The 24,016-nt window shown below is 33.8% G+C and overlaps 4 protein-coding genes across 4 annotated transcripts; 2 read left to right on the forward strand and 2 right to left on the reverse strand.

Moving 5' to 3' along the window:
- Window positions 1-2,940: 2,940 nt before the first annotated feature.
- Window positions 2,941-9,133, forward strand: LOC112051570 (uncharacterized; the record flags this gene model as incomplete). Its single annotated transcript, XM_024090276.2, has 9 exons — window positions 2,941-3,144; window positions 3,301-3,439; window positions 3,566-3,693; window positions 4,271-4,514; window positions 4,858-5,187; window positions 5,811-5,950; window positions 6,924-7,065; window positions 7,760-7,893; window positions 8,942-9,133. Coding segments are annotated over 9 exons (1,578 nt in total), but the record flags the coding sequence as incomplete, so codon positions are not given.
- Window positions 9,134-9,250: 117 nt separating this feature from the next.
- On the reverse strand, window positions 9,251-11,374 carry LOC112051569 (uncharacterized). The gene is made up of 3 exons (XM_052882884.1): window positions 11,294-11,374; window positions 10,737-10,967; window positions 9,251-10,152 (listed from the first exon to the last, which is right to left on the reverse strand). Exons 1-3 carry the CDS (start codon window positions 11,372-11,374, stop codon window positions 9,346-9,348), a joined length of 1,119 nt encoding a protein of 372 aa, XP_052738844.1. The 3' UTR covers window positions 9,251-9,345.
- A 5,167-nt stretch (window positions 11,375-16,541) lies between these two features.
- LOC112051560 (endoplasmic reticulum resident protein 29) lies at window positions 16,542-19,250 on the forward strand. Its single transcript, XM_024090259.2, has 2 exons — window positions 16,542-17,277; window positions 18,217-19,250. The coding sequence occupies exons 1-2, from the start codon at window positions 16,729-16,731 to the stop codon at window positions 18,418-18,420; spliced, it is 753 nt and encodes a 250-aa protein (XP_023946027.1). The 5' UTR covers window positions 16,542-16,728; the 3' UTR covers window positions 18,421-19,250.
- A 520-nt stretch (window positions 19,251-19,770) lies between these two features.
- On the reverse strand, window positions 19,771-23,728 carry LOC112051561 (ran-specific GTPase-activating protein). Its single transcript, XM_024090260.2, has 4 exons — window positions 23,545-23,728; window positions 23,267-23,458; window positions 22,502-22,736; window positions 19,771-21,563 (listed from the first exon to the last, which is right to left on the reverse strand). The coding sequence occupies exons 1-4, from the start codon at window positions 23,554-23,556 to the stop codon at window positions 21,298-21,300; spliced, it is 705 nt and encodes a 234-aa protein (XP_023946028.1). The 5' UTR covers window positions 23,557-23,728; the 3' UTR covers window positions 19,771-21,297.
- Window positions 23,729-24,016: the final 288 nt, after the last annotated feature.

The following is a 24,016-nucleotide window of genomic DNA, read 5'->3' on the forward strand; positions in this document are numbered from 1 at the left end:
GATGATTAATGACGGAGGTGCTGGGTTCGATCGCCGGCTGGGCCGATTGAGGCTTTCTTAATTGGTCCAGGTCTAGCTGGTGGGAGGCTTCGGCCGTGGCTAGTTACCACCCTACCGAAGAAGACGTACCGCCAAGCGATTTAGCGTTCCGGTACGAGGTCGTGTAGAAATCGAAAGGAGTGTGGTTTTTCATCCTCCTCCTAACAAGTTAGCCCGCTTCTATCTTAGATTACATCATCACTTATCAGGTGAGATTGTAGTCAAGGGCTAACTTGTAAAGAATAAAAAAAAACAGTAGTCATTAACACTTTAAGTTACTGTACCTACTTAGAAGTAACATACTGTTGATTGTAAGTTCGATGTGCCACTGGTGTATTACGTTATTTAAACAACATTTTAACACATTTCTGTGATATCTTTACCTTACCTTTGTACCTCTATGTTTTATTATTGTTTTTGTTTGATTTTATACTCATATTATGGCAAACAATAAAAGTTAAGTAAACATACCACATTATGTTAACGCTGCAATAAATTGCGCTATACATATTACATATAGTTTCACAGTTTTTCCCGATAACATTTATTACAATTGAAAATATATTTCGTTTTTAAATTTTCATTTTGAGTTGAATAGAATGGTTTTCATTCTATTTTCCAAATTTGTTTTCATATCGTCGGTTTTATATTATAATTTTCTAATAGCTAGCTGTGTAATTCCTTCTTTGAGTGTTAAAAAAGGTAAACATTTTTATTAATGTTTGATGACACCTATACTTATAATAAATCTGTAGAGAGGTCAATTCTGTACATGAAATATATTTCCAAAATAACTATCAGGGGGTGATTAGTGATCGATACTGATGCCAAAAATGCAATCAGTAAATTTTTTGTCTGTTTGTCTGTCTGTATGTATGCTCGTTATAGAAACAAAAACTACTCGACGGATTTTAACGTAACTTGGTACAATTATTCTTCATACTCCTGGGCAGGTTATAGTATACTTTTCATCACGCTACGATCAATAGGAGCAGAGCAGTGAAGAGAAATGTTGGGAAAACGGGAGAAGTTACTACATTTTTACAGCGACTCTACTGTAAGGCCTGGATTAAAGAGGTCTAAGGGTGGACGAAGTCGCGGGCAGCCGCTAGTACAAAATAAATTATTTGTACTATAATATATTTTATCAGTTAACAGCAAATTAATTGAAAAAAGACGACAAGACACTTTGGAAATATGTAGGCTATTCAACGAAGAAAACAATAGACATAAAACATCTAACATGAATAATATGTCACCATCAAAGCAGCGATTAAAGAGAGACGTTGATTCTAACACAATTGATAACCCAGTTTTGAGACAACAAGATATAATGAGAGTTGAAAATATTGTTGACCAGTTATACGATGATTTAGAAGAAAATGGCAATCAAATTACATATAGACAGAGGAATGTTAAAAACACTACCAAGGTAAAAATTTAAATCTTTACTAATATTATAAAGAGGTAAAGTTTGTGGTATTGTAGGGGTAATTTCTAGATCTACTGTACCGATTTTGAAAATTCTTTTACAACCTCGTAGAAAGCCACGTCATTTGTGAGTGTCATTAAGGCTATATTTAACCCTTGTGTCTCAAACTCGAGCTAAGCAGTGAGTCGAATATGGCTTGATAATGATGATTTTAAGGTTACCTGGAAGAGATCGCTTCTAAGCGATAAGGCCGCCATTTGTATTCTACTTTTGTTTAGCTTGTTTTTTTTAATTATTGTGGTGTACAAATAAAGAGTATTAAATAAATAAAAATAAATTATTCTCACGGGAACGTAGTTCCCACGCGGGCGGTAATTGACATTTGTTAATAAAAACATCAAATTACTAATTTTGTAGGTAATTAAAAGTAATCTCCATCGAAGATTTAATTTTGGACCGGCTGAACTTTTTGGTCCACTCAGTGCTGAAGATACGTCAACACCAGAAGAAAGCTCAAAAGTTGATGACGTTAAGATACCATGGATCAAGAAATGGAAACATGGAATCTTGCCTTACTACATTGATTCTAATACATATGGCAAGTACAAATAATAATAATTAGTTGCGAGTTATATCTGAATTCAGGATCAATATATTTAGTTCTATGACATAGTAGCGGATGCCTTTGACTGCAACTGCAAGTGAAATTAAGTTTTTTCTAAATCTCGCGAGAACATAATCTACCAGTGAAAGTCTAATTCAAACCGGTCCTGCCACTCCAACTCCAGGACAAACAGACATACAGACAAAAACACATGTATATGTTTTAGTGTTGTGTATAATACACATACACTAATACAACTACAGCAGGGTTTCTCAACAGGTGGGCCTGAAAATGAACATGGCCAAAACGAAAATAATGTGTAATGCTCATGTATCGCTCCACCCAGCTATAGTTAATCGTAAATCGAATCCTAGTGGCTGGGCCGCAATCTGGAAATTTCGCGACATCTTTTCGTCCAAAATTCCTTAGTGCCTGAAGACAAAAGTCTTCGAACAGTGCCTGATGCCAGACCTATCTTTCCGAGACTTGGTCGCTAACGACCTCATAAGAAGGCTCAGAGTCACACAGCGGGCGATGGAACTAACTATGCTCGGAGTAGCTCTGAGTGATCGAATCTGATATGAGAAAGTCACCGACATAGCTCAATGTGTCGCGAAGCTGAAGCGACAATGGACGTTGGGTTCCCAAGTTGCTAGAATGGCAACCCCGCACTAGTAATCGCAGTTTTGGTCGACCCCCCACCAGGTGGACTGACGTCATCAAGCGGGTCGCGGGGATTCGCTGGATGCAGGCAGCTCAGGATCGTGATGTTTGGAAGTCCCTACAAATAGCCTATGTCCTGTAGTGGACGTCTATCGGCTGATGATATGATGATGATGATGATTGACATGTGTATTGAAACAATTTTGCAGATTCTCTTATCTCCGACATCATAATAAAAGCTTTTGACTATATTGAAAAAGTAACCTGCATCAGGCTGCAACGTCTTCGAGAAAAACCAGTAGATGAACAATCATTGCAAAATGTCGAGTGGCTTTATATAACTAATCCTTCGGGTGTAAAGCAATGTGTTCATAGCAATGAACGCAAACCTAACACTGGTGTTCAGGTAAAGTATGACATGTCTCTACCCTATACCACATAAAATACTAAAATTTACAGACAATTTTGGAAAAGGAAATATGAAAAAGCTTCCACAACCGCCTTACAACTTCTTATATTTAGTTACTCGTAGCGAATTTAACTCCTGTTTTCTTTGTATCAGATGGTGGTTCTTGGCTACGATTGCTTATCACAGGGGGAGATAGCACATGAAATTATGCATGTCCTTGGCTTTTCCCATGAACATACGCGCTCCGATAGAGATCGCTACATTACAATTCTATGGGATAACATCAAGCCTGGTAGAGCAAATTTAAACTTCTATTTTCTTTATTAACATTATACCTATTTGAATCATTTAAGTGTAATAGGTACAATATTGTTCACTTCGATATTTTGTCATTAATTATTATTAATCACTTTTAAAGGATATAAAAAATATTTCGAAGCAAGACATGGTGATCGATTATTGAATCTTCCATATGATTACGCCAGTGTCTTACATTATCCGCCACGGGCATTTTCCAAAAATGGCCAAATAACTGTCATGACAAACGTAAGTGAGAATCAAAATTATTATTATTATAGCTTGAAAGTTAATCTTATTATATGAAATTTACCATAATATACTCGTATTACTTACTATAAAATAACTACCTACTTGTGAAATGAAGTAAACAGTGTACGAATACAAAATGCGATTTTTCATAGTTTTAGTAGGACTAAATTCCGAAATTATACAACTGTTTTTTCTGTAGTTTCTAAGGTTAAATTGCTTAATTTAAAGTCTAGAAAAAAAAGGTTGATTTAAATAAAGCAATGGATGTACCATTGCTTTCTTAAAATCGAACGTAAAGAACAACACACCTAACTGAGAATTCTCAAGGAGGGTTGACTTCGTAAAATCACAAGCCAAAACCATTAAAAATATTTCAAAACCAAAGACTGACATATTTTTTAGACCCCACATAAGTGGGATAAGGGAAATGATAATGATGTAAAGAACAACACAGAGAAAATAGAATTACACAAAATTAGTTTCAAACTTAATAAAATACCACATACAGATTAGTATACATTATAAAATTATGTAAATTAATTAATTAATTGTTGTATATTACATACATTTATAGTCTGATAACAAAGTTGGTCAACGCAATGTTTTGAGTGAAATGGATGTAGAAAAAATAGGAATTATTTACGGCCGTGAATGTGTTGATCGCAACAAAGACTATTTACTGAAAACATGTCCAAGTGTTGTAAAAAAAACACCCCAGCCAGAAGAAGTTCTACCGGAACAAATCGAAGATTATTTCAAAGATAGAATATGGCCATATGGAATTGTTAACTATCAAATAAAAGATAAATTAGAATTTTGTAAGTACAATTTCAGCATTATCATTTATCTAGTTGTTTCTCATGTTTCTTACCCACGTAGATACAATTTTCGCGTGGTATTGTGTAATACAATATTGTGAAAAAATAGCAGAATGTCCTTGTCTAATTGTTTTTGAGTTGCAATTTTTCATTAAATACAGAAAACAAAACCTAAGCTAAAGGTAAACCAAAGTAATGATTTCTTCCAGGCAACCTTTGGTTTATGAAAAAAAATAAACCAAAGGTTGCCTTCTTAGTGGTAAGGCCGCTGACCTCTTCTTAATATGTTTCTATTTATCTTGTTTTTGACATAGCAATTTATTAATAAAGTTTAATTTTATAGCTGCCGAAGAAAGAGAAAACATAAAAGCAGTTTTTGATCATATTGAAAAAGAAACTTGTATAGAGTTCAGGGATGTAACCGATCCAGATGAGTTGGATGATAACGGATCTGCTGCTGAAATTCATAGTAAAGCAATGTCTATTAAAAAAGAAACAAAACATGAATCTAATAAGGGAAATGATACTATTTTAACAAATAACGAACCACAAAAAGAAAACCAAACTCTTATTGGAAGCGAAACAACTACAAATGCAATACCTGATACCACTCCGAGCTATATGAAAACTAATGGTGATGAAGACACATCCAGTGAATCTAGACGTAGATATGGTAATTACTAGTACAACTTACATTATTAATACTTAAACATAACATATGTTTGTGTTCTAGAAGAAAAATTAAAAATGCAGACGTGGATTTTAAGTTTGTAGGGTATATTTGCGCAATTTAAATGCAAGACAAAAGGGGTTGAAAGTAAGTCTATCTGTCTTTTACCTTTTCACAGCTAAACGGCTGATTTGATAAAGGTGAATTTTGGTATAATGGTAAATAGAACCTTAAAGCAAACCATAGGGTACTACCATTTGACCCTAAATTAAAAATTTAGGGGGTTTAATAGGGGTTGAAAGTTTGTATGGAATGTCATTCATTTAAAAAAAAATACAAAATATAATGTGATTCAAGGATTTTTAAAATTCAATTTCTAAGGTGGTGAAATAGGGGTTGAAAGTTTACATTGATTTCCACGCGGACGAAGTCGCGGGCATCCGCTAGTTAACTATAAATGAAGTGCCTGTACTTAACACGTCTATTCGCCCTAGAGATTTCAAAACAATTGGATATGTTTGGAAACCACACTAATATTTGAGCATGAGAATAAGTGCTAATAAGTAATAATAAGCTTGTTAATACATATTTCGAATATTTTATAATAATAGTTTTTCTATAAACAGTTAGAACACCTTCAAAACATAATGTGACAGTTTTACCGGAGTCGCCTGCTAGAAGACATGCTGCAAATGTGCTAACGCTTGTCCACTCCACAAAGTCAGGATGTCAGTGCCCAACCCCTGGACGACCAAATGGAAACAAGGCAAATAATACTGATCATGTCATCCTATATCATTTATAAGACAAAATAATCTTTATAAAATACTAGCTGACGCCGCGCGGTTTCACCCGCGTGGTTCCCGTTGCTGTAGGAATATGGGGATAATATATAATCGCCTTCCTCGATAAATGGGCTATCTAACACTGAAAGAATTTTTCAAATCGGACCAGTAGTTCCTGAGATTAGCGCGTTCAATCAAACAAACAAACAAACAAACAATCAAACAAACTATTCAGCTTTATAATATTAGTATAGATGTAGATAGAAATGAGAGTGTAGAGTTGCTATAGCCACTCTACATTAATTGTTAAGTTTTGAAAAAGATTTAAATTAAATTATTATTAGATTACACTTTGAAAATTTAATTCACATTGATATAGGATAAGATAGGTTCTACGCACGAACAGAGCGAAACCTATCCTACGAGTGTGTCGATGCTCTTCCATTAAATGTTTATTACGAAATTTTGTCAGCCACAGTCACGGTATTAATTTACTTAATTAATTGACTGCTTAACTAACTTCTGTTTTAAGCTGTGAAAGTAAGTGATTACCACAATACAGAGAATCCTAGTGTGGAGATCACAGATCTATGTTAAATATTTTTCTATATTTACTTGTGAAACAATTAATTCGGTTCGGTTACGATAAAAATACGATTGTGCGTTTTTAAACTACATGACTGAAGTAAAGCTTCTCTCTCTAGCTCCTACAGTAACATACAAAACGTAACTGTGTCTCTTTCTATTTACCTATATCTCCCTCTCAACGTCCGTTCGCATCGCCCGATTGCACTATCCGTAACGCCGTAACTGTCTCTCTTTCTATCTTCACTGACCTGAATCTCAACGTCTGTTTGCCTTGCCCGATTACACTAATGCTCGCGTCACGCATTCACCAGCTTTTCAAATCGAGTGTGCACACAAAAGTTTTACTTCAATGATATTTGTGTGCAGGAACTGACAATCAATGCAGACTGTTTCAACTCTGTGAATGATCTGCTCCACGTATTCGTCCACATGCTAGGGCTGGACCACCAACACAACATGCACGATAGGGATTACTTTCTTCACATTGAATGGAGTAATCTCCCTCCAGGTTAGTAACTGTGCCCTGCTTACATGCCTGTAGTTCCCATTCCTGTAGGAATATCAAGATCAATGCACCCTAAGCTTTTCTTTTCCCTTACTGATTGTATAATTGCCGTAGGCTCTTTAATAGGACCTCAACGGAATCACCGCGGGTTTTGCAAAAGTTCCTGGTGGGACTCGAAGGTTTGTTTTATTAATAAACGTGGGCTTAGTATTTTAGTCGACTCTAATAAAAATATTTATAAAAACCACGAATACAAGTTACCCTGAGAAAAAATACAATATGGAACTTAAGCTAACTTATCCTAATAACTATACAAATCATGCCAACGTGGAATGGTGGCAAGAATACTGGCTGCATTTCCGCGCTGGACAGCCAGGCTGATCCTTTGCGCAAAAAATGAGCCAGCCCTTCTGTCACCAGTCGAGGCAACTAGACGCGGTGAAATTATTCGGTAAAATTTTTTGGCACTGCGACTCCACGGCAAAAGGTACAAATATGTAACTCTCTGTCAGAGAGGCATACTTGAGCCACTTACCGGTTTCATTCGGTCTTGATTGTGTCTCCCTGATATGATACGGTGCTAATGTGTCGACGCATGTAGCGTCCCACATTAGGGCCCGCCCCATTTCCCAGGGAAATAAGTTCTTACTTCTCTAAGTTACCCCCATACTAAAACATTATTATGTATTTGAAACAGAATTATCTGAAGATGTTAAAACAAAGCTGCCTCCAGCCGCATCTGCAGGATTTGCCTATGACTATCAGAGCGTCATGCACTATCCTTGGCTACGAATAAAGGACGGAATCACAAAGATCATGTATCCGATTTGGGTAAGTATAAAGTCATATCCGACAGAGGGTCGCTTGGCTTCTTTTCATCTTATTTTACTACCGTTACCGTAACCTCATCTTTTCTGCACTTGTGCCTTTTGCCTTTAGACGGTTATTTGTGCCTAAACCTAGGATCCAGGGTAAACTATTCTCCCATTTCAACGCCACGTAAAAGGATTAAAACAGAGATTTTCATTTCATTCAATTTCAAACACTTGATCCCACGTAACTGTTAGCGTTAGCACTTTCACGATTACTTTGCACTCACTCATAAATATTATATTTCAATGAGCACGAACTTACAAACTTTCTCGTTATAAATTACATGTTTGTTAACTTTAAATTCTTTATACGTCAACGCATGCATGCTGGAATTTTTATCACGTAACGTAGTTATTTGTTTTTCAGACATAGTAGATAATTACGTAAATAACAATTAATTATTAGATTAATTGTCCCTGTTATGCATTGTACTTTTTCATTTATTTGCTTTAAGTTGAGACTATCTCTATTTATACTATTCTTTACTAATAAAACTAAAACGAAGGAGGTTTTATTCATAAATTAAATCATCATAGGTGGGTACAAGTACATACTCGTATGTAAGGCCCTGATTGTTTAACAAAAATTTGAAATTGCACCGAAATGTGGAATGCGTAACTTTTTTTTTTATTTTTATTGAGCTGCGTCTGCAAAAATAATTCTAACATAGAATACTGTACTTACTGAATTATTCTATATATTTTCTCGCAATCGTAGTGAAAAGTATAGTGTAACACCGAGGCTAAACCCATTGTTAACTTGGTTTCTATTTAGCGGCCCTCACCTTACGGGTCGTCCCCTAAAAATACCTCATTTAAAATGGGTCTTTTTAGCTCCTTGTATAACAATCTACTATTACATATAGAAAGCTACATATTCACCAAGTAACATGAACCCATATTTCTCCAAATATTTTCACGGGAACGGGAAGTTAAACGCGGATAAATTGCTGTCCGCAATTAAAAATACGCGTATTATACGTTTACGATTTTACTTTTTGTTTCAGAATGATGGCTGGGCAATGGGCCACTGGCAAGGACTGAGCTGGACCGATGTACAAAAGATTAATCTAATTTATACGGCTGAATGCGAAAAAAGAAAACAGCATACGCGAATTATTTAACTCAAAAAATAAAAAAAAAATTTATTTATTTTCCACATTTTATAGCTATTTATCCTACCTATACCTATACTTTGTTTAGTGCATGTCATTTTTAAAATATTTCAATTATAGGAAAATAAAATGAAATAAATTGAATTAATAAAAGTCATATTCATAATTTTCAGTATTGTCAATGTGAAAAATCTAACTGTTAATTTATTTTCATTTCTTTTGTTTATAGAGAGCATATGTATGGAATTGCTTATTTTATTGAACCGATTTTCATTATATACCAATGTAAAACTGCATTAAACTAAATTTTTCGTGATATTTGATTCAATATCACTTTCTGATGACTTATTATAAGCTCCAACTGTATTTCTATCTTCATTACCATTTTTTGTTTCATTTGCCTCTTTAACGTTCTTCCTTGTATTGTCTGTGACATTATTTCCAAACACACTTTCATGAAGCTGTTTCTTTGCAGAATTCAATTTTTTTTCACCAGTCCTTCCAGTGTCCTTATTTATGACTTCTTCTGTAGACTTTTCAATATAGGTGCTTTCTTTATTTTCTTCTGCATCACTTTCACTATATGCGAGTTTTCTTTGTTCACTGTTATCTTTGGTTTGGCTAACATCTTCTTCTCGTGTTTCATGCTGTTCGGTTTTTTCTTCGCCTACTTCATCTGATCGTTTTTCTTCTAGCTCACCGTCATATTGTGCAGTGTGTTCTTCTACTTTATTTTCATATTGTCTATCATCATCTTTCTCGTTAACTTCGTCACTTATAACTATGATTTCACCTTCAACAAATTTTACTCGATGTCCCGGATGATTTGTGATTGTTTCTACTGATACTATCTTCACGTCTTCATCGTTTGCTGTTTCAACCTTTGGATTTCGATCACCTTCATTTTCATCACCATTACTTGTAACTTTTTCATCTTCTCCATCGGGTTCGTCATCTTTTTCTACGTACTTCAATGATTTTTTACATGTTTGTAATATGTTAGACACTTTTCTTTTATTACATTCGTGGCCAAAATACATATTTAAACGCATTTTATCAAGTTGTGACAATGTTTCCGATGGGGAAATCAGTAAACCAGATTCCTGAAATATGTAAATGATATGTTTCATCGTAAAGTAATAAATACATTTGATCTTTAGTTTGTGCGAAATACGAAACAATTATAACTTCCTCTGCATACAAATTTATTTTTAATACCGTTTGGTTTGGTAAATAGATTGTATTTAAAAAGTTATTTACTAAACCAGATTTTTATATGCTTGGGTGACATACCCAGCCGAAGCCACGGTTGGAGACCCTATCACAAACCCCCGGCCGTAACTTGGTGTACAATTGAGCGCGCGGCCGAAGGCCGCACGTTTTATGTGCTTGGTTAGAATGCCCAGCCGAAGCCACGGTCGGAGGCCCTATCACAAATTTTATTTAAAAAGGAGTGCATACAATACAATAGATGCAGTGTCGGAGAACTGAGTCACTCACAGAAGTGATCAAATGGACAGTCTTACAACTATTATGGTCATAGTGCCACAAAATTTATGTTTATGTAGAGATACGACTTACACTAACAAGAGTCGAAAGTGTAAATGTGTACCTAGTTATCTAATTCCAGATATTTTAAATGTCAAATAGTACCGACTTAACTATACATATAGGTATATTTATTTACCAAAGGTGCTATAGTGGCACGTCCATTCTTGCTGAAAGCTCGATCGTGAAACTGCATCACACTCAAAGGATCGTATTCAACTAGAGTCTTGGATTGTATCTCTGCTTGCTTATGATACAAATGTCGGTATGCTGGTGAATTCAAATAATAGATTATAACACTTTGTACACCACAAAACAAGGAAACAAACAATATAACAATCAAATAAGAAGTAAGATACAAAAAGGAAGCCTTATCGCTTCATAACAATCTCGTCCAGACAACCTTAAGTTTACGAAAGTATTATAGTGAAATATTATGGGTGGTGTATAAAAATATGAACAACTTGCAGACGGTAACGGATGGTTGGTACATATAATTTGAATTGCATAAGTATCACCTAAGATATGCTATAAAATCTATGGTTATACCTAGGTGGTAGAGTCCTGTTACTTTGAAATCTTATAAGTTAACAATTTTACCTAAAATTACCGCGACTTGCCTAACGAGACGGTAACTGCAGTACAGTTATACAAATGTACCAAATCAAACTACTGAAGAAAGTGCAAATTTCATACCGGGCTGAATGTTATCCCACAGTACTCTAATGTATTTGTCACGATGCGGATGAGTGACCTCGTCTTTGACGCCGATCCCATGTAGTAGTGTGTGCAACAATTCGTTTGTCTTCAAACAATCATAACCAAACACTAATATCTGGAAGGTTCAACGCCAGTAACAGCAGCTTAACGTATTAATTAAAAGAAGAAACTTACCAAGTACCTACTAGATTGACTGACATCAACGCACAGTCGAATCTAGAACCTAGATAAACTTCTACCTAGATAGTTAAAAAAGAAAAATAATGTCGAATATCTCTAAACCACAAGCTTACAAATTAATTAATATAGAAATGGAATAATCAATTTTTGGAACTAATCCAATGGTTTAGAAATCTCACAATGATGCCTGAAATTCTGTGAGATCTATTTTAAAAAAAACACTCTCAATGTCAGGAGACTCAGAATTGTTTTCTTACCACACTTATGCTAAGGTTCGGCACTCGCCGATTGCATCATTTACTGCCCCAATAATATACGTAGAGACAAACTGCATTTTGTTGTTAGCCGTTAGCACTTTCTGAATTTACGTTACAACAAGAAAGCAGCGTATGCTCTCTGTCGTGGTGTACACTCGGTTCCCAAGAGTTTTGATTATGCACAACGTAATAAAGCTGCTAGTGTAAAAAGCATTAAGATGACTGAATTTAACTTGAAGAATGTAGGATATATAATTATCTTCTGTTGCATTATTCTGAAAGCAGTCGTCTTTGGTTGCTTTCGGGTGATATGTTTACATATTTTTTCCAAGATACCACTGCAAGACGCTTTGCTTATTGCTTTGCTTGTTAAAAAGTAGAAATGCTTGTGTTTCCCCCATAGCCCCCACAGCATAGAGGCCCAAGAGAGTGCTTAATTGTCCTAGATGACGTACTTGTACCGAATCGTAAATATATGCGCTCAATGATGTAGGGAAAAAATGTTACAGTTCCAAGAGGTTGTTTAAAGTATTCAAAGCAGACATGATATTGGTGATTATAGGCCTATCATATATTATACGATTAGGTACATCTTCATTAGAATAACAGCTTAAATCTGAGAAAATATATACGCTTACAATTTCTCCACTATCCATAAAGCTTGGTTCGTGAATACATTTCCGGTCTTTTCCGGGATTTGTAATGTGAATCCAAGTAATGTTATCTGTAGACTTTTCACTTAATCTCGTAAATTTAATGCACGAGCTTCGCTGTATTATTTGAATCGCCGTTTTTAAATGGACGTCGAAAGTATCGTCTGATTCCAATGAAAAATTAAAAAAACAGAGAATCATTATTTTTCTGCATAAGCACTGAACAGAACTTCGATTTCTGCATTCATTAATAATACAAGTACCTACTTTAGGTACAGACACAGGTATTGGCATTGGCAATTGATTTTTATGGTATTTTTGCCTTGTTTTATAGGTACATGCATTGCTGAGTATGATGGATTCGACTGGAATTCAGAATCCGATAGACTTACCATTTATTTCCTACCCGTCTGTCGAAGTTTTTCAAAAAACTATTTCTACGTCTTCAACAGGCTTCTTTATTACCTATGTGCAACAAGCGAAACAAGCCTTCTTACCAGACATAAAATTTTACTTTCAAGAGGAAAGTAAAATTTTATGCTTGTTGTGCAACAAGCTTTTGGCAGTTTCGCATAGGCTATAAAATAATAAAGGACTTCCCTACAGCTATGTTCTTACTTAAAAGAATGTGGCATGCTCTCCGGCGTCTGTGTTTCCTGACACGTACAATTTAAACACCGTCAATGCAAGAGTCGATGGGCATCTTTTAAGCAAGCGCGCTCCATCTTAGACCTCATCATTGCTTTTCATCAGGCATGATTGTAGTCAAGCGCGAGCTACAACTTGAAAAAAAGAAGACAGAACATTCCAAAACGTGAAACGACGTGGAGGTGTTGTTTGTCTTTAGTTTTTAGTAGATACCTTTGCTGATTCCCGCCGGGTTACGTTTAAAAATCCATGCATATTCATTATTCTACTGTTTCTAGATATATGAGAGACCGGAGTTTGTATCACACTATTTAAATTTCCTTTTCTTTGGGATGGCTTCATCTAAATTCCATCTTTCGTCATTGATACTTAGCCAAATTCATGCGATTTAGAAATTCAGTAATATGTGCTTAAAATCCTCACCGTAACTTTTTTCGTCCACATAATATCTTACGATACCACTGGGCCACCGTACACTTACAATATCGTCCTGTACCGCTGTATCTTTTTGTATCTTGACTGTGTTAGCTGTAAAATTATATATATTTTTTAAATTGGAATCCCACTAATTACACGAAAGTGTATATGAATGAATAAATGGGTGTTTACTCCTTGTATTTACGGCTGAACCGATCTGATTGAAACTTGGCACAGAGATAGATGGAACAAATAGAAATGGGATCTACGCGAGTGAACCGCGGACCTCAACTATACAGGGCACGGGCTGTATAATGGATTCTGGCCATAATAATCCACGAAAAGCATACTCGTATTGGCAGACTTCACACGAATTTGATTGTGAGACGAATATTATGAAGATCTCTCAGGCAATTGTATCTTTCACCGTAAAATCAAGTGTTATTGCGAAAATATTACTTACTCCTTTAAACGCATTATGATTTCGAAAGTGCAATGTTTGTTGGAGATCGATCTCGGTAAGAGAGGCAGAAGACTATTAGGCTATTACCGCGAAATATTCGAAATGTTTCGCGGTGATAGTATTTCCCTGGGATACTAGATAATTAATATTTAATAAATAATAATCTTACCGTAAGGCGCTTGAATAAATGCTGAAAAAAGATACATATAATATAAAATATTTACCTAAAAAAAGATACATATAATATAAAATATTTACCTAATGCCACAATCGAGAGTTATCATTCTTTATCACCTAATAAACCTTTCAACGCAGAGCAGGCACCAAATATCAGGTGATATACTGGATTTAGAGAAGTAGGTAAGTACCTAACTATCTGGGTTACTGTATTATTATCAGCCATGTTAACGGTCGAAGGCCAAACCTCCCTCATCATCATATAATCATATAACAGACGATGGACGTCCACTGCAGGACATAGGCCTTTAGTAGGGACTTCCAAACATCACTATCCTGAGCCGCCTGCATCTAGTGAATCCCTGTGACTAGCTTGATGTCGTCACTCCACTTGGTGGGGTTGAGCAACACTGCGTAAAACTATTATTCAACATGACTGTATAAGCATTTTCTAATTTTTAATCAACCGCGTTCCAACTTGGACCTTAGAGATTTCCATCATATAAACTGAATTAATTAATTACTTTAGTGATAAAATGCAGTATTCCCATCATATCCCATCATCACATAATGCAGGTAGGTATATTATAACCTAGTCTATAGTAGACGATTACTATGGATAGTTGAGAGTTAACTCAGTGCTTACCAAATTTACTTCCATCTATCAGAGGCCGACCATAATACGACGCATAAGTTAGATAATTTTTAATCATCATTAATTCTATAATATATAATATTAATATCATTATTTTAAAGAAAATTTAATTTACATAAATTTATTTTAGTATGCGTTACTATTTCCTATTTCTGAAACATTGAAATTCAAAACAATGATATGTTTTATAGCTTGAGCCATTGATATTAAATACTGTTAGATGTGTTACTAGCGCAGGAAAAACGAGGCGCTAAAAAGAGGAAATTTATAGCCTAGTCAATATTAGTTGTTGTCAACAACGAACGTTATTTATACCTACAAATAATACCTAAATATCGTCTACAATGTCGAGTTGTGTGTTCAGGAAGTGTAAAAACTATATATTCATAAATGTATATATGGAATTAAAGACAAAATTGTGCATGCGTGCCCTCTGTGTTGTAGCCTATTATTCGGAACACTTTTTGCGGTGATTTTGTAGTGACGTAAGCGATCTATAGTATAAAATTATCATTGGCTTGAGCACTTGAGAACGTAATTTTATTTTCCTAGGTAAGTAGATTTTCACTGCTTATTTTTTACTGAATTGAAAAATAATTTTACAAGTGTTAGGTACAATAGAATGTAAATTCGAAGACCATCTTTCTTTATTTTTGGTTATTGATTTTTGCCTACATATTATAATACTAGCGGACGCCTGCGTCTTTGTTCACGTGGAAATCAATGTAAACTTTCACTATTTGTATTTTACCCCCTTCTATTTAAACTATTTTTCTGTTAGGTATAGATATTAAATGTTAAATTACATACCCAACGCTCAGAATACAGAAAACCACTGATTTTGTGGTTTTCTGTATTCTGAGACCCAACGACATTTTATTTTATACTTGCCAATTTTTACAAATGTTACTTCAAAATTAATGACTTTCCATACGTAAACTTTCAACCACTATTTCACCCCTTTCTGATTTTATTTTCGCGACAAAAAGTATCCTATACCTTCGTGATATGGTCTCAAATCGAACCAAGTTTCGTTTGAATTCATTCGTAATGTGGCATTGGTTTTTTTTTTTGGAGGGGCATTGTGGTTAACGGATTAATATACTGAAGACTGAAGAGGAACAAAATCGTACAAAATATAATAAAATACCTAACACAAAATAAAAATGATCCAGCATTAGTCAAGCAGCGTGGTGAACCCAAAATCCTTGGTGAACCCATACAAACTCAATATATAATGTATCATCTATGCATACAAAAATGAGACACGTGTCTCCTTGACATCCGCTAATACAAACTTTTTTACACGAGAATGTATTCGTTCTTGAATTTTGTATTTGGAACGGCTACGACACCGTCGTGTTCCGTGCGCTCTATCTCTATTCTTTAATCTGTGGTACCTTATAAAGCCAGAGAAATGTTTTTGTAAAATAAAACAATTTTTATTACACTTACTCAAATCAGTACTAACCAATAACGACATTCCAAGTAGTTGTCATTTACAATATCAACCAATTATCTGAAATCATCAGCAGGCTGTTTCTCTAAACGCAAAGATCAGGTTTTTATTGTAACAACAACAGAATGACATAAACAGGCAAATTAAGGTAAAAGTAATAAAAAATTGAATTATTTAAAGAACACAGCTGTATGTAATTATATGATATTAGCATTTTCACTTTTCATGGTAATAAACGTATAAATTATGGAATAGAAAAATTAAACGTGAAATGGAATGAAATCTGAAATACAATACAATTATGTGTAATAGAAAACAAAATCTACCGGCGTCCGGCTGTCAACTCGAAAGTCAATAAAACGGCGCTATCAAACAAATTCTAGAATAAAATCAAGTAATATTGTGTAGAACGCACGCAGTGTTATTGATATTCACATATTGTTATATTCATTACTGCAAAGGGAATTATTTGGCGGAAAATAGGTTACGGATCCATTCAATAATGCTAGCGTACATAACAGTAATTTGTTTTGTAATAACATTCTTATCCTCGAACATAGTTTCGGCGGATAAGGGTTCAGTTGAATTAAGTGAGTATACTTTCGATAAAATTGTAAGTAAATTCGACGCTGCATTAGTGAAATTCGACGTGGCATTTCCTTTTGGAGACAAACATGACGCTTTTGTAGCGCTTGCCCAGGAAGCAAAAGAACTCGACGAGTTACTGTTCGCCGAAGTAGGAATAAAAGATTACGGCGAAAGGGAGAATGAAATACTGGGCCTCAAGTACGGAGCCACTAAGGAAAGCTTTCCAGTAGTAAAACTATTTCTGAAAGGGAAGAATGAACCAATTAGTTTTGACGAAACCAAAGGTTTCACAAGTGAAGAGTTGCGACGTTTTGTACGCGATAACAGTGGAATATATTTAAGCCTGCCTGGTTGTATCAGGGACCTGGATACTCTAGCGATTAAGTTTCAGAATTCCGCTAAAGAGGAAAGGGAGAAAATCTTAAAGGAAACAGAGAATGTTGTAGAAAAATTGGATACTCAGGTAATCTATACTAATATTATAAAGCTGAAGAGTTTGTTTGTTTGATTGAGTGCGCTAATCTTAGGTACTACTAGTCCGATTTGAAAAATTCTTTCAGCCTTAGCCTTAGGCTATATATTATCCCCGTATTACTACGGGAAAGGGAACCAGGCTGGTAAAACCACGCGGCGTCACGTTATGTAATTTTACTAACTTAATTATCAATATATAAATAACATTTTTATGTATTATTTGAATAAACCAAGCATTAAGATTAGCTTTAGCGCTTTCCATTACTGTTAAGGGTTAAAGTATGTACTTAACAAAAACTTGTAATTGGTCAAATCAAATTTATAATTAAAATTTATACTTTACAACTACAATTTCCAATTTATAGCTTTTTCATATAATATATTCAAATGATTTGCTCTTGAATAATTTTATTGCATTGGTTAGTTTAGTATTTGTTTTCTTATGAAAATGCCCAATTGTCTTTAATGGCTATTGCAGTAAACCTTAAATCATTAATATCTCATAACCTTAAAAAGCAGTTTTCAGATAACAAATATTGAAACATTACATATTAAACTAGAAATATTCTCCTTTTTTAAAAACATTCTAGAGTACGCCCGCAACTATGGCCATGTGAAATTAGGGTATTCACAAATCCCACAGAAACCATGGGTTTTTTCAGGATAAAAAGTAGCCTCTATATTGCTCGATACCCTCTATATTCCAGTGAAAGTCCCATTAAAATCAGTTCCAAAGATTAGCCCCGACAAACAGAAACACAGACGAACAAGAATTTAAAAAAAACTTGTTAGTTTTTTGGTCGAATAACTATAAGCACTTGAAAAAAAATACTATATTGAAATCACAGACAGACACTTCTATTTTACATATATGTATTGATTAAAATATATAAACTGACTATTAAAATTATGTATTTAATTTTTTTAGGATGCAGCTACAGGAAAGATTTACAAAACAATAATGCAGAAGGTTCTGGAAAAAGGTGATGAATTTATTGGCACAGAAATAAATAGAATTAATAAGTTACTGACTGGCAAAATTTCAAATGAAAAGAAGAAAGAATTGGCTTCTAGAATCAATATTCTTCAGTCATTTTCTTTTTCATCTTCAAATAAAAAAGATGAGCTATAAATAAATTAATATTTAATGAGCACTTGTGTCTTGTTCCCTATGATAAGCAATAGCATTTGTCTATACACTAATCAACTTGGGTGCCTAAAATTAAAATTTTTAAATATAATAATGATGCAATAGGCATGAATTTTGTGCTCAACTTACACACACAATTTGATGTGTGTACATTTTATATACATTAGTTACTTTTGAAAATACCATTGACAACATAATGTGTACTAACAAAACATCTCAACTTTTTTTCATTTTTATTATTTTACCATTATATTTGGTACTTTTAGATTTGTATATAATGTTACATTAATATATTTTGTTAATGAAGCAGTTTGAATGACTTGTGACACTTAAAATGTGTGACAATTTAATAGATTTCCTTTAGACTTTTAGAATTAGATGAAATATTCTCTTTGAATTCCAAAACTACCAGTAAATAATATACCTATTCTTATATTCCATAGTCACAGTCACAACTCATTGTTTTTGCCAAAGTATATAATGATGTGATAGCAATGCGGCTGATAAGTCACAAATTAATGTGTAAATTATTATAATTTATTTTATGCCAGTTACAAACGCTACATTTATACACACAATGATTATTGGGTATAAATACTAAATTTAAAGCAAGTTATTAAAACCAAAACAAAATATTAATAATATACGAGTTACATTCCATATAATTTATTGCACATGCAACTTTCTTATTTGAAGTCTGACTTTACAACAAGCAAGTTTTATCTGATATGAGTAGTTATTTAATTTAATAGGTTTATGATTCTCATAATATGAGTGATGATTGCAATAAAAGTGTGTAATTTTAATTAAAATGTGTTTCATTTAGACATTTTCTTTGTAATCACGATATGCTGCAGTACCACTAAAACATCCATGTAGTAAATAATAATCACATTTACTTCTACAAAATTGTTCTATTATTAGCATACAAAATACAATAAAAAAATGTCTTCTAACCTGTTATGAGGTGCCAACAAAAATGTGGGTGGGTGACATCACATTCACATGGAGTCTGGGTAACATTTATTGCTTAATTTCTCCCACAATTAAATTTTTCATACATGGTCATTCTTAGGGGTTCTTTTCGCAAATGGCAAAATAATTGATTAAAAACACTGTTCATTAACTTTCAGTATAACATCGGCTTCTATTCAATATAATTCAAAATCAGTTCATTATAAAAATATATATGGTTGAATTAAGAAACCTCTTTTTTTTAAGTTGGTTAAAAATAAACTTCAGCATATTTAATTTATACCATTGGCAAAAAGAAGATGATTTCAATAAAACCAAAGCATGTAATGGGCAGGGGGATACAAAAAAGAAAACAAATTATCAATGATATGTAATGTATTACAAGAAGTCGTGGCATGTTGACAAAGTTTTCGGCCTTATGCTTAACTATATACACTTTAACATTTACTAAGAGACACAATAAAAGTAACATTATACGACACACAAATTAGGATTTAAAATATTCGAAATTATATATTCAACATAAGCCTTGTAGCTTCTATTCAAGACTGTCTAGAATGCAGTGTAATCTGTCAGTATACAGAGTTTCTGTAAAATGACCTGGCCTAGGCAATAATCTTACAGCCTAGTCTCACCTCTCATAAAATCAATAAAGCATATACAAGTCCCACATATTATGGTAGAGTAAACTTTGGGAGTATTCGCCTAGCCTGTAATGTAACCATTATACATACAGGTTTGTCTGTGGCAGCTCGCATTTATTAGTCTTGGTGTATAACTTAGACCTTGAGAGATATTTTCAGACTACAGGCTATCAATAAGTTGCCTTAGTAACCTTGTCATTAATCAAATATATAATTATATCTTTGACAAACAGCATACTGACAGCTTAGGCCCACTACGCCTCACCGTCAGATTTGCGAGAATTATATTCCTGACAGATAACTTTTTCTTTTGTTATCCATATCATGGGGGTGGATTCCAAAGAGCCAGACCGCCATCTTGGGGAGGCCGCCATATTGGATATGTAATGACGTTTCTTAACTAGTCATGTATGGTCATCAGAACTTGTGTAGCGTGTACAAAATTTCATCCTAATCAAGACCGAGAAGTGGGTCAAATTAAGATTACAAGATTTTCTTACATACATAGTTAGATACAAGTGAAGCTAATAAAGGTGTGTTAAAAATATGAACCATAATTGAATTTGGACTTGTTTCAGTCTTGGCAAACTTGGCTTGCCTTTTTTTTATGTGAATGGCAAAATTGGTCTGGCGAAACTTCCGGTCCAACATAGTGGGAACCTGGCCTAGAACTAGTTAGTCAGTAGCGGGAGTTGCTTACTGCTTAATTAATGCACTTTTAAAACAACAACATTAATTTACAAAAGAGGCATAATTATGATATATGAACTTTTAAAAAATGAATGGTTGCCAGACTTCCCATGTTTGAAATGCATCCTTGTACTATCTTAGTACTCTTTTATTCAGCAACTTAAATCTATCTTCTAAAATATAGCAAAAAATTTACCAACAAGAAATTATTAAAATACAACATAAGTAGTAGTATAACCTCTCTGAAGAAACATTTGGAGCTCATCTCTCATAAAGGATAGTTTAGATAGTTACTAGTAGTGTCAAGGGAAGGTCGTCTAATAGAAAATCATAAAACGGTTGCCTACGAAAAGGGTTAAAACATTTGAAATATATCAATAACCCAACATTATAAATATACTATACTATATATGTATTTTGATAATTGTTTGCATGGATATTTTATTGCATAGTCTAAACACTATAAATTTTATGTCAAGTTTACCTTATAAATCTTTATACAAAATAAATGGAATTCATTAATTCAATAAAATGTGTAAAACTGTTTTGTTTACTCAGATTTTTCACTTTCCACTTTGAGTTCTTTCAGTTGTAAAACTATACCATCTGACTCTTTTGCATCGGTGACCTCTGTTTTAGAGTATTTTTCATCAGGAGTTTTGTCAGTGCTCTTTAGCTCTGGAGTGTCAGTCTCCTCACTTTGTGTAATACTGCTCTCTTCGTCAGAATCAGATGACAGCTCTTGGGTGTAAATACTGCACTTGGTCCTTACAATCTCTTGGGCCTCGGCAAATTTGGTTTTCCACAGGTCAGCATCTAGAAAACGAATTGAACACCAGTCAGAGTTAGTTTGCAATGTATACTAATATTAGAAAGAGAAAAGATTTGTATTTTTGTATGTAAAAATAAACTTAAAGAGTAACATAGGCTTATTTTATCCCTGTAGTCCCACAGGACCGGGAACTATGTGAGTGAATCTGTGAGGTTCTGCTATACTTTCCACTTTTTATCTATGTGAAGTCTCATTATTATTTATAATGTTCAACTGCAACATTTAACACATTAGTTGAAGTTAACTGTAACTCAACAAAAAGTTATGTAATAAAATGTCTCATTTATTTTGTTATATAGCAGTGAATTAGTAACAGAGTAATATTGCTTAGCAGCAGAAATAAAAAAGAAGGTAAGTGGGTAGAACAAGTAATCTATTACATGTGCTTTATAAAATTACTGCATAGACTGTTCTTGTAGGAATATTAGTAAAAAAGTAGCCTATTTGCAAATCTAGACTAGGACCTATCAATCTTCCATTGTATGCCTTTCTTGATGAGTATGATTTACCAAGAAACAAATTAAAAATGAGGGTATAAATAACTAATCATTTCACACCTAATAATAATTATAATTAACTTGTTCTTAAATTAATGAAAATTAATTTGATTAATAAGTTTAGAATAATCAGATATGGTTATTTTATACATATAATATTTCATAAACAAATCATACATAATTTGAAATAAATAAGTTATGAAATGATTATGCGTCTTCTACCTTCATTTCTAATTTGTTTGTTAGTAAACAGTACTCCTCGAGTATGGCTTCAGTATAGTAGAAATATCAGTATAAAAGTAGCCTATTCATAAATCTAGACTAGGACCTATCAATCTTCCATTCTGGTTATAACAGCTGTAACTTTGTTTATTATACAATTACAACATTAGGTTAAATTCTTGAAAGAAATTATTTTTACTCACTTTGTGGATTGCCAAACTTAATGGCCAACAATTCCTGTTTCATTGTTTCATCAGCAAAATCAGCAAACACAGACCAGTTGAATGCCTTGTCCGAGCCACAGTGTACATTCATCCTAATGTCTGGTGTTATGAAGTGATTGGCACATACTTTCAGTGTCTTGTCACGACGCATAACAACTCTTACAGTATTGTTTTTGGTGTGGCGCAGTAGTTTTATATCACCTGTACCACGCTCCTGTAAAATTACAAAATAACTTGTCAGATCTAGTTAAGTCCCATGTTATTGAGGAGACCAGCAGTAAAACTATACTGTAAAATTAAATACTTTATAAGAACCTAAGCATTGCAGTTCCTAAACTGATTTAGGAAGCTTGTTATAAAAGATTACATTCACAAGCGTTAGCTTTTTGCAATGTCTGCTCTGTATATACAAAGCCCTACAATATATTTCTTCAGAAGCGTTAAGGTGATTTTCATAATTCAGCCACTTTACAGAGGTAGGTAGTGGTTTCATAATGATAATTGATAAATATATTGATGGTTTTCCAAAAATCTTATACATAAAAGGCAGACCTAAAAATTTTATTACATATTTCTTTTACAGATTTTACCAATGATGCTAGCTTATTTGTAGTAATTCTACATTGCGTTTGTAGTAATTAAAGCCCATTGTGAACCCATTAGCTCGTAAAAGGCAAATATAGGCAACAGAAACCAAAAACCAATGTATTGTTTATTATGAAAAAAAAAATCGTTGGTTCTAACCTTCCATTCGTGATCTCCAGTGTCATACCGATAGAGCCGTGCGCGGATTTTAACCAACTCTTCCTCATCTTCTTCGTTAGTATGAACGTCGACCAGAGGCAGTGATACTATAGGCTCGAAGTGCGGATCGTGTTCAGTAGTCTCTGCCTCACCATTTTCGCTCTCACTATTGCGTCGCACGCTTTCCTCCACCTAAACAGAAGAAAAAAATAATACAATACAACAACAAAACAATTTGCAACGTAAATTTTTGAATTAATATGTGAAATTCAATTTACCGGCGAAGACATTATTCTGAAACCAGAATAATATAAGTAATATCTTGAAAGGTCTTTGAGATTTTTGATATTGAAGTGATAAGGAAAAGAATCAAAACAATTAATAGGAAATACGACAAGTCTTTAATACAAAAGAAACAAACTTGAGGCAAGCTGTTAGACGTCCATAGATTTTCTAAATTAATTGGTATTTTTTTATGCCATTGGATTTCCTTTTTTTTCTGCTTAAAACAGACGTACCAACAAACCAACAACGTCGCAAGTTGGTTCCATAGACAATAAAAGCTTATTTAAAACGAAATTAAGAATGAAATAATCTTTGACAGTATAGATGGAAATAATCATTTTCCAGTATGTACTCAATCTTTTAGGAAAAAGAGCCACGATCAAAGGCCTACCACGTCTATTTAAAATTCATTTCTAAAACTCACTTTTGTATTTATATTTTACCGCTCTCTTTCACGGCCCGTCA

This window comes from Bicyclus anynana, chromosome 8, assembly GCF_947172395.1.
Source record: "Bicyclus anynana chromosome 8, ilBicAnyn1.1, whole genome shotgun sequence".
Taxonomy (NCBI): domain Eukaryota; kingdom Metazoa; phylum Arthropoda; class Insecta; order Lepidoptera; family Nymphalidae; genus Bicyclus; species Bicyclus anynana.